The 11463-nt window shown below is 44.4% G+C and overlaps 1 protein-coding gene across 1 annotated transcript in view; it reads left to right on the top strand.

Annotated features, from left to right (window-relative positions):
• Positions 1-10460, top strand: part of GALNT14 (polypeptide N-acetylgalactosaminyltransferase 14) — a gene marked incomplete at its 5' end in the record, with an annotated part of 38836 nt that extends 28376 nt beyond the window's left edge. The window contains 3 exons of the mRNA XM_009996332.1: positions 1501-1645; positions 9538-9657; positions 10302-10460. Of these exons, the coding sequence (XP_009994634.1) occupies positions 1501-1645; positions 9538-9657; positions 10302-10460 (424 nt within the window). The remainder of the gene's footprint in view (positions 1-1500; positions 1646-9537; positions 9658-10301) is intronic.
• Positions 10461-11463: the final 1003 nt, after the last annotated feature.

The following is an 11463-nucleotide window of genomic DNA, read 5'->3' on the forward strand; positions in this document are numbered from 1 at the left end:
TAGGGAAATAATTTTCTTTACAAAAGTATCCTAAGGTGGAAAATCCAACCCACCTTTGGTTGGGTATTTTCAGTACTTAATGACTCTTGCTTACAAAAAAAGCACACCTAATTCCCAGTCCTTTTACACCATACTGTGATACTCAAGGCTTCTCTGATATGAAACCCTCCACTCTAGGAATTTATGACCTATATTCAAGTGGCTCTGCCTTATTCCTAGACTAATGCTTTCCTTAATATGCACTCCCACGTCTGCTTTTGTGCAGATCCCTTTTAGTTACCGAAGTTATTCCAGAAACCATTGCATCCAATAATCCCTCAGTCACTATCAGAAGCCAGGCTCTAATAGGGCACAAAAATTCTGGAGCTACATCCAGGGATCTGCTGATGAAATGACTGAGTGAATTTAATTAAAATTGTTTATAATTGTTTTCTTTCCTTTTTTTTTTTTTTGCTATGTGGGGCATTGCATAGCATCATTTACATAGAATATCAGGGTTCTGTAACTGTTATAAAGTTGACCTTCAGCTTGCTCACAGTCTGTTCCTTGCTCCTTGTCCCAGTTTGACTCAGGATCAGCAATTAAACCAACAACAGTAATGCTCTCCATCCCCTCCACCAGGTAAGGAAGGAGAGAGAAAATGAGGGAGAGATGCTTTCTGGATTAAATACTAAACTAGACAGCTTTAATTAAATACTAATGATTAAAAAAAAAATAAATGTACAGTTGTATACAAATGTGTTCAGCAATGTGCAAAACCTTATTGCCTCTCCCCACCCCCAGAAAATCCCATGGCATCTCCTGACCCATGAACAGTTCCGAACAGTTCTCGCTGCCAGAGGGAGCAGCAGAGCAGACAGGAGCTGAGGGTAGAGTTTTGAGGGTCAGAAATGCACAAGCCTTGATCAATGGTGATGGATAAGTGGAGTCCTCCCCAGATGCCAGCAATGGACAGAAGAGAAGGGAAGAAGAATCAGGAAGAAAGTTGACTTCTGTGATCCTTGACCTTACACTGAGCTTATGTAGATATATGGAATGGAATACTTTGGTCAATTTTGCTGTCCTTCTAGTCCAGTCCTCCCTATGGGATGGTTGCAGATAGAACTCTTCTGGTGACCTTGCAGTCCTGGCAGTAACATAAACATTCTAGTGTTATCAGTTCACTAGCTGGAAAAGTTGCTGCTAAGTTAAAAGAGAGCTTCCTGAAGAAAAAAAAATAAGTAAAAGGAAAACTGGCTTCATCCTGTCTCAAACCAGGACACTCCTGTTTGCCTTGTGCAGCGTTACTTATTTCCTTGTCTTATAAAGGCCATCCATCTATCTCTGAGACCTGCTTCTGCAGTGTCCCTGTCAATGTACTGTCTTAGTGGTTCAGTATTGTAATACATCTTACTGCTCTCATTTTCTGACGGTGAAATGGTATGACTGTAACCTCCTTACCACACTGAGCCTCCCTGTGCCTGGGGAAGTAGGGAGGTTGTTTTAATGCTGTTTCCATAGGATTCCTGCGGAATCACTCTATCAGACTGGGATGATCAGGCAAAGGCAGAGCTGCCTGGAGTCACACAAGTCTGAAGCCCAAGAGCTCCCCGCCCTGAGCTTAAATCCTTGTATCAGCAGCAAAGGCATGGCAGCAACAGCACAGGTAAGATGTGTTGCCTATCCCTGTGATGCCAGCTGGAGAGAAGGCTCTAGGGCAGCTTCAAGGGGATTTCCTCACTGTTCTAAGGGTCTGTTGGAGCCTTAGAAACCCATTCTGGCAACCTGTGGACTGCTTATCTCTGTGCTAGCTTACGCTGAGCGCTTACTGCTGCTCAGGAATGCCACATGCCATTCATCTGCAGAGACCAGAGAAAGACAAAGAGAACTATAGCTTCCTCTCATCTTTCAGCTTTATTTCTTTCAAGATGCACTGAATCACAGTGGTCTGAATTCTCTAAACATTAGATTGCCCATGAAAGTAGTGAGAATTTAATGAGAATTGTCTTGGTTTTTTTCAGTCTCAATTTTTTCAGTCTCACTGAGATGACAAAAAGCTGCATGAATCAGTGCTCTCAAAAGCATACTCTAGGAAGTGCTAAGAGTCAAGAGCAGGCACATGTGACTTGCAGCAAGGTCACTGGTGCAAGACCCTGAAAACACAGCTTCAAAACTTGTCTTTTCTTCAGGGTCCCTTTGTGGTTTTGGGCATGTCAATAAGCTCTCTCTCACTGTTCCCATCTATAAAAGAGAGGATAACCATAACTTGCTTCTTCATGGTGCTGTGAAATAATTTAATAGGCAATGGTGTGCTTGTTTCCACTTGACTGTACATCCTTAATCCTCGTGGTTACACATTCCAACCAGGTAGCTATGCATATAAAAGGCCCAGTCAGAAGATGCTGCTAAAAGTTTGTGCAAATTAAGCGGGTCATGATGTGCATCTCTTCTGCATGCTGTTACGTGCCTGCCTTTAGTCAGGAAAATAATAACTGCTTCACAGCCTGGTAAAATCAACAATGACTACTTGAATTTTAGTCAGTTGAGGAAATATAGTGAGTATAACTGCAAGTATTGCATGGTTGTATTTCTTATGGTTTAACTGGTTTCCAGGTTTTAGAATCCTTTTTCTTTCACTGCTACATGGACTGTTTGCACAAACAACAAGAGAAGCAAAGTGATGAGAGCTGGTCACTGTGTTTTACAGGGTCAGCTCTGCTGAAGGAAAAAAAAATGATTTAGTGACAATTGCAGCTTTCAATGAATTGGATGTTTTCTTAAAAATCTGAGAAAATGAGGATGGAAAATGCTGCTGCAGGCTAGTATTTGAAAATTAAATGGCATTGGTCTTTCTGAAATATCAATTTTATGTGGTATTTTAAAATGAAAAATGTCCTGCCAACAAGGTGGATTGTTTCATTCCCATCAAAGACATTTGATATTTCTTGTGCAGTAAATTTTTTTCAGTTTTTCATGCCACAAACTTTTCATCTTCCCATTTTGATTCTGCAGCAGTTTGCTGGATGGCAACACCATTTTTTTGTGCCCATCCAGAACAAACCGTGCAGGGGAACAGAAAAATGCACGACAAACAGATTGCTGGATAGCTACTCTCAATACGCAGGCAGGAATAGAAAAAAACCTTCACCATTTATTTTCTATGTCAGTCCGGGATAGTTCTCTGTTATTTGTACCCATGAAGAATATTTCAGATGAAAGCAGGTTATTTAAATTTTCATTATGAATAGAAACTTTTATTTCAATTACACAGTTGTTACAAGACCACCTGAATTTGTGGGTGACATGGGGGTTAAAGTCACCAGGCTGTGTAGGATAAATTATGCAGCAGTCCTGAATGCTACTTAGTTTTGTATTACGTATGCTAGAATAGAGCAATAATCTTCACATACTGAAGTCACATCTTTTTAATTCTAAGCTTCATTATTTGAAAAATAGGCTTAGCTAAATCAAAGCTGTGCTTTCCTGGCATTCAATAATTACTATGGAAATATACCGGCCACCAAGATCCTTTTTTATGAGTGCTGGTAGCACTAATTTGGTGGCTTGATTGCCTTTCTGTAGCTGTCTCCCTGCTAGGCTCCCCAAGCCCTTTGCATGCATGAAATTCTGGGACCAGGTGTGAGAAGATCTGAGCTGTCATACATCAGCATGGTTTGAGAAGAGAGGAACAGGACCTGTCAGGTGGCAATCATTATTTTAGTTTTTTCTATCTGTAGTGGAGTGAAAGGGCATTGTGAGTCCTCCAGCCACATCCATAGTTTGGGTAGATTGGGAAGAGTACTCTGACTGTGGTGAAATCAGATTTACACCCCAGCAAATTTCAAAAACCCTCCTTGGTAGTGTTTGGTGTTAGTCCTGAAGTATGTAAAAGCACACTGAGGCACAAGAAGACCCCTATCAGAGTAGGAGAACTCTGTCTTCTTATACCCGGAATCTACTTGGCCTTTCCCTTTACAAAAAGCAGTCAGAGCAGGCTCTGTTCCCTGGGGTGGCTCTCAGAGGGACCTGTTCCTGACTTAGTGACTGACAGAGATCTTTGTGCAGTGCTGTCTGTCCCCAGGACACAGTGGGATATACCTGTGCTCCTGTCCACCAGAGCCTTTTTACTCTATGTTTTGTTGTATCTAATCTGCTAAATGAACTGATTGATTTAGTTTTTCACAAGAGAAATGCATCTGAGGGAAAATAATTAATCATCATATGAGTAGTTGGGTTTGTTGTTTTCCTTTCAAACTAAGTGTCAGTTAATATTAGTCCATACATCTTTGGAGTAGACATCTGACTCTGGGATTTATTTAAATCATTAGCAGTTCTGGGAAACTTAACATACTCCAGATAAAAAAAAAACAGAAGACACTTCACCCTATATACTCATACACATATAAGCAGCAGCTGCAAGATGAATATAAAGTTAGTCATCTCCTAGACAAGTGATGAAAAAGTGGGAAGGTTGCAGCATACATTTCCAAGGCGTGCACCCCAAATTATCTGGCCTGCACCCCCAAAAAAAATCTAGGCCTTGTGTCACGATCCGTGACCTATTATATCTCCTTATTGAAGTGTATTAACTTATCAGGATTTGCTGAGAGATCCACACGTGGGTATCGCCTCACACAGAGGATACAGGAACTTATGTCCCGACTTTTTTGAGTGAATAACCTGCTCAGTGCTTACTAATATTTCTAACAACAGCAAGGTTTATTGTGGGGAAAACAAAGCAATTTGGGGCAGGAGGTTCAAAAGGAGTGATTACAACACATTAAACATATATGGGTACACCTTAGTTACACATCTTATTCAAGTGAGGGAAGAAGAGGGGAGGGATATGCCCGAATGGCTGGATTATATTTTCCCCTATAAGCTGGGGTAGCCAGAATTGTCTCACCACGCGACAGTGCAGGTAGGATGAGCTGGGTAGCAAAGAGGCTGCGGGCACTCCAAGCACAGGTCGCCCCCCCCCGTAGCTGCGGCACAGCTGTTTGCAGACCCTGGAAACGCGGCGGTTTCAGGCGGCACTGGGACTTTTGGCAGCAGCGGCGGGGGGCAGGCAAGCGGCAGAGGCGGGCGGCTCCCAGCAGCGGGGACGGGCGGCAGCGAGCAGCAGAGCGGGCAGGCAGCCAATCAGACGGGACCTAGTCCTGCCCCTGCTTCCGGCCACGGCTCCTCCCCTGTAGCAGCTGTTCCCCCCCCCATACACACAGAGGGGGTTTCCTGCCGCGTGGAGACACCGTTTTAAGTCAGTTTTGTCGGCTGACTCAAAGGACATTTCATGTTCGTGTAAGGAAATACCTGGTCCTTCGCACCTTGGAGCTGAGTGGCTGCCATTGCATTTGGGTGTCCTTGACACTTATTGTGAAGGAAATGCAATGTAATCATCTGCCTGATGTGGTGTTGAAGTATACCCCAGTTGGCTCAAGGACCTCTGTGTGTTGACTAGATCTGCACTTTCTCTGGAGAACATTTAGCAGGTATCCAAACTAACCTGACAGTGTGCCTGCTGAGACATCTCAACCATAAAAATTCTCTTCTGACCTTCCTTCCCTCAAAAGTCTTCATTCTTCTCCTCTGTGAGCAAGTCCTGCCCTAGCCATAGGCCAGCTGGAGCTGTGGCCAGCTGTGGCTGGCTGTCAGCTGTGCCACCTTCACACCTGGGCTGCTATGGGCACCTTTTACATTTTGTTTTCCCTCTCCCGAGGTGTGCATAAGAGCTAATTGCATCCCTTTTGATGCAACTTTTGATGAGTGAAGCACTTTGGTATCCTTAAGTGACCTTGTGAAATCCCCCCCTGTTATTTTAAAAAGATAATAATTGGGGGCTGAGGTTGTTCCTGGCTTCTTGAGAAACATTTTTCTCTAGTTGCTACCTTGCCTTTAGGATACAGCTGACCTCCTTCTTGGCAGCAGGGCACGTACAGCTCTGTCACATAATGGTGGACTCCGATGGGTTTGCACCTTGCCAGGCAGATGGGCTCCTTTCTCTTTCTGTCAGCCATGCTACGTCAAGCCAAAGGTCACATTTAAAAATAATTTTCTTAGTTCACAATGATGCTGAGTAGCAGTGACAAGTGCCTGCTTGAATGATGGTAAAGCCTTGAAAAATGAGTCGTGAGCCTCAGATGGGGGCTAGTGTTACACAAGGCTTTGGAGAACTGGGTTTGGTGGTTGTGGTGTCCAGCTAGTAGCTCTGCTCTCCCACTCTACTCTCTCCTTGCTCTACCAGTGCTTCATCAGGATCTGCCTTGTCTTTGAAAAGGCAGAAAATCTTGATCGGAGTCTCACCTTGTGCATCTCTTTTTCCTCGGTGCCAAGGGTCAGCTCTCAACCCAGTTGGTATCACTTCAGGCTGGTCTGAAGCCCTGAAGCTTGAAGGTCTCCCTTCTTAGGAGTACCCTGGGCTGCCACATTAACCACAAGCTCCAGGATGTGAAGCTCTACTGTTGGTACTGTTGTGCTGCCCACATCAGAGCTCAGTCTGCCAGGGTGTAGAAGATAAGTTTCTCATGGGGAAAAGAGTATGAGTTTTCATCTCAACTGCTACAAATAAAGGCAGAGATGGAGTAAGATAAAAATTTGCATGGCCATTAGCATGCATTTTAACTCAAAGCTTTTAATGTATTCTGTGGTGTTCAAGTGACTTCTTTTTCTTCAGAATGTCTTCATTTTCTGCATCATTTTCTCTGGCATTCATCTAGGGCTGAAAAGAGAGAAGACATCATTAGAACTGGATAAAACATTTTCAACTGGACTGGCTTCCCTAAAAAGCCATTTTACCAAAACAGAAGAGCTGTGTGAAAATCTGTCAGTTTAGATACAGTAGCAGGATGCCCTGGGGGCAAGAGGGGAGGATCCAATATCAGCTATCAAACTGACACAGATATCTAACTCTGTTGACCTCACTTCTTTTGATGAAGAGCAGCTTAGGAGAGATGGTTACCACCACCTGTCTATGCCATGGTGCTTTGCTGAGCACAAGAGTGGTCCTACTTTTGAAGGATGCGAATACATGGAAGGCTTAAACAGAGCCTGGTCTGGAAACAAAAGCGTGGAACCTCTGGGAACAGTAGCCATCTGCAAGTTACCTCAGTGAAGCAAGGAGGTTAAGAGGTCATGAAGTCCCACTCCCTGAGTTAGCTGGGGGATCCAGCATACACAAAAGTAGCAGCACTAGCTTGCTGCTGTTGCTGACACTGCCAAAGAGCCTCCTTGGGTATAACTCGGGCCTTGTCCCTGGCGCCTGGTTTCCCATGCTGATAGTTCACACGTGCTGACAGCATGCATGGTTGGGATGTCTGGAAGGTGTTAATGCAGGATCAGGTAAATTCTGCCCTGTCTGACAAAGAAGTAGTTGCCAGAAGGCCCTTTCAGTGCAGACTATGGCTTTGAAAAATTAATGCCTGTTTTGTGCCAAAATCCTGGGAAGCTGTCACTGAGAAGACTGTGGATGGGCTGTTCAGAAAGCCAAGTTTGATTTCCATTAGCTGGTGGGGAGTAGTAGGCTAAGAAATGTGGGATGTGATGATCCATCACACATTCACAGTGTGAAGTCCTTGTGAATCTTGGTCTGCTATGCAAAAATGTGTTTTTCCTTCCAGATGGCTAAGAACCTGAATGAAGTGGGATTTATATTCCCAGGAATTAAATGCCTGTAGCCATCTGTTTTGAAGTCAGGGAGAAGAGTTAAAGCTGATGGTGACAGATACCAAAGGGGTTGAAGAGTTTCCCTGCTCTATAACTCATTATAATGCAAATCGAAGTCTCTGCTATTCACAGTTATGGGACTTGCAGGTGTCCCAGCTCTGAGATCAAGGCAGCCATTTTTCACCTCCACTCTGGCACTCAGAAAGGGTTGCAGTCTCCCAGGAGCACCTTCTACCCTTCATTTTTCCAGTCCCAGCCTAAACTGCCACACACTTGAGCACTACCATCCCTCCCACTGCCAGCACCCATGCTCACTTTGCTCTTCTGAGAGCTCTGACTTCTCCATATCTGAGCTCTCAGCTGTTCGGATTTCTCTCTCTACTTATTCTTTCACACCAGCTTTTTTTTTCCTCATAGCCTGTACCGTGTTGAAACATATGCCTTGGCTCCTGAGGTGAATTGCAGAAACTCTCTTGATCCCTGGCCCTAGTCTTGCCAGCGAGGTCATTTCCCTCTGCTAGTGTAGCCAGGCTGCTGCTTGCTCTGTAGCCCTACTCTTCTCCCCTGCCATGGCTCAGCAACCTACATTCCATCTGCTCCCACTGCTGCTGGCCTGACTACTATCTCAGAACTGCTTACACATCAGGCTTTAAATCTTGCTTTGCGCCCTCACTTAGAGATCCTCAGAAACCCGTACAAATCCTAATTTTAATGTTAATACTCTCACAAAGTTGTAAGCAAAAACACTTGTTCCAGAAGTCACTCTCTGGGGTTATATAAAAGCACATTTTGTGATTTCTCATAAGCCAAAGCAGCTCTTTGCTTGTGTCCAAAGGCTGAGGTGTTAAATGCCTTCTTTGCCTCAGTCTTTAGCAATATAACTGGTTGTTTCCTAGACACCCAGTCCCCTGAGCTGGAAACAGGGAACTGGGGCAGAATGAGACCTTTGTAATCCAAGAGGAAATGGTCAGTGGCCTGCTACACCACCTAAACGTCCATAAGTCTGTGGGCCGGATGGGTTGCACCCAGGAGTACTGAAGGAGTTGGCGAATGCACTCACCAAGCCTCTTTCCATCATTTACAAGCAGTCATGGCTAACTGTGGAGGTCCCAGTGGACTGGAGGGTAGCAAATGTGGTACCCATCCACAGGAAAGGCCAAAAGCAGGATCCAGGGAACTACAGACCTGTCAGCCTGATCTTGGTGCCAAGGAAGGTCATGCAGCAGATCATCTTGAGTGCCATTACAACCAGGTGATCAGGCCCAGTCAGCACAGGTTTATGAGAGGAAGGTCCTGATCTCTTTCTATAACAAGATGAACTGCCTGGTCAATGAGGGAAGGCCTGTGGATGTTGTCTACCTGGACTTCTGTAAAGGTTTTTGAACAGTTTCTGATAGCATTCTGATGAAAAAAGTGGCTGCTCATGGCTTGGATGTGTACTTTGCTGGATAAAACACTGGCTGAATGGCTGGGCCCAGAGAGTAGTGGTGAATGGAGTTAAATCCAGCATCTGCTCACTGCTAGCTGCAAAACATTTCTTCTGCTCTTTTCCTGTAAAGAGGGATTGCATATTGTGTGGCTGCACATTTCTGCCTCTTGCTGGTTTTCTGTGTTCCCCAACCACAGTCCAGTTCTGGCTGTGAAATCTTTTGCCTTGTAAACCATTTTATTCCAGCAGATTTTGTAATAATTTTCTTTGGTACATACAGTCCCTCAATGACAGCTGCAGTTTTGGGAAGGCCTGAAACATCCTAGTGACTTCTCCTGGTGCCTCTTGAAATCAGTGAGGTTTGTGCTTGGTTTCCAAGGGTCAAGGCAAAGTGTGTGCTTTCCAGATAGAAGAATACCATTAATCAACCCTGATCTCTCACCTGCTTTCTTTTTCTTCCTCTTTGCAAGGAATGGGCATACACATACAACCACCAAGTCCGTCAGCAGCAGCTGTGCTTGTCCGTGTACACTCTCTTCCCTGGTTCCCAGGTGCTGCTGTCACCTTGCAGAGAAGGCGACAACAAGCAGGTGAGCCCTTTCATTGATAACCCATTTTCTTTTTTCATTGATACACCATTTTCTTTAAGGTTCCCTTTCTTTCAACATAGGATTAGTGCCCATCAAAACACATGTGCCCTGCCTTCCTCTGGAAAACACAGTCTATCTGGGAGTACATATTCTGGCCTGTTTGGCCCTTTGCCAAATGAGTATGTTGATGTCATGGTATGAGCCAGGATGAAGCCAGAAAGCAGGACATTTGATAAGGTTGTTTAGTAGTGTGGGTGGTGATCTGGATACTTAGCTACAGATGTCAAAACAAAACTGGCAATTTAGTTCATGTGGGCTGCCAGTCAGCCAACAGATGCTAGCATTTCTCTGTAGTTAATCATTGAGCTGGCATTTGAACCAATGACCTGGGGAAAAAGCTGTTAGCAATATATTATCTTCCTGAAGCCAGGCAGAGGCTGAGCTTCAATGAGTCTGCTTCTGATGGGAGAAATGCTCAGCATATGCTCTGCTGGGTGTGGGCTGAGGGGTCTTGTACTTCTCAGCATCAGTCTTTACAGGCTTAGTGATGACTCTCCTCTTGATGCTAAAACAGTATAGTAAAAGCATAATGAGGAGGAAGCTTGTTCACCCCTTTCTCCTGACATGTGTGTATCTCTCCTCAGCGGTGGGGTAAAGTTGGGTCACACATTGAACACATAGCTTCACGCTTCTGTTTGGACACTGAGACAACTGGGGACATGAATGAGAGCACCAAAGAACTTGTCATCAACCCTTGCGAGAGCACAGCCATGAGTCAGCGCTGGGACATGGTGATGTCTTGACCTACTTGAGGACTTAGACAGAAGGAGTGGGCACCGATATGTTGCTACACACAGCCAAAATGCACCAGATGGAGCTGAAATGCAAAACCATTAGGGTTTCTTATGGACAGGAAAATGATCATTCATGGGACAGGAGCAGAATCATTTAAATAAAACAAGGACATGCCACTCCAGATTAAACAGCAGATGTCTGCAAGGCATGTAGCTATTGTAGGCCTGTTGGCAGCCACACATTCCAAGAGAAATGACAGCAAAAAAATGAGCTTGAAATGTTTTAGAGGGATACTGGGGCTCCTGTGACAGTAGAAGAGCCTTGAAAACAAAAAGGACTCAGCAAAACAAGCTTTTGGAGGGTGAGGCAGGTGTGCCAGGAGGAATGTGCCACGGGATGCTAAGAAACGTTGCCTGGGATCAGGTGGAAAACATTGAATTATCTTTGCATTTTTCATTGCTGTGGATAAGCTTGTTTTCTGCAGACACTGTGATTGGACCTTTGTTTCATGTTCAAATTTTTACCTGATCCTCCACATACATGATGTTTATAGAGAGTCAGGGCAGTCATTTATGGGTATGGCCAGGATCAGACCAGCAAGTGGTGGGGAAGACCTGCTCTATGCTAACTGCACATGGGGGTTGTTGAATCTCCAAAGCCCATGCAAACAGAGGATTCAGTGTGTGAGATTAAAGGATACAAACCACTGTGAAGCTGGGAGGAAAGACAGTAACACGATTCTTTCTTCTCTCTGAAAAGTCGTGGGTAAGCCTTGGTCACTGAAATCTTCCCTGTACTCTCATTGTATATCTCTCATTAATTCAGATCTGGAATAAGTAAAAATTTTCACTTTTCTTCCATAAAAGTAATAGTTTTGGTAATTGAAGGTAATTGTGTCATATCTATGTTTCCCAGTTTCCTAGCTGCAGAAGTGCTGATATTACTGATTTGATACCATGTATCTTGGTTGCCCAATATATGAAGTGCTGAATAAAAATTTTGGGATTCCTG

Source organism: Chaetura pelagica, unplaced genomic scaffold (genome assembly GCF_000747805.2).
Source record: "Chaetura pelagica isolate M959 unplaced genomic scaffold, ChaPel_1.0 scaffold620, whole genome shotgun sequence".
Lineage (NCBI taxonomy): Eukaryota > Metazoa > Chordata > Aves > Apodiformes > Apodidae > Chaetura > Chaetura pelagica.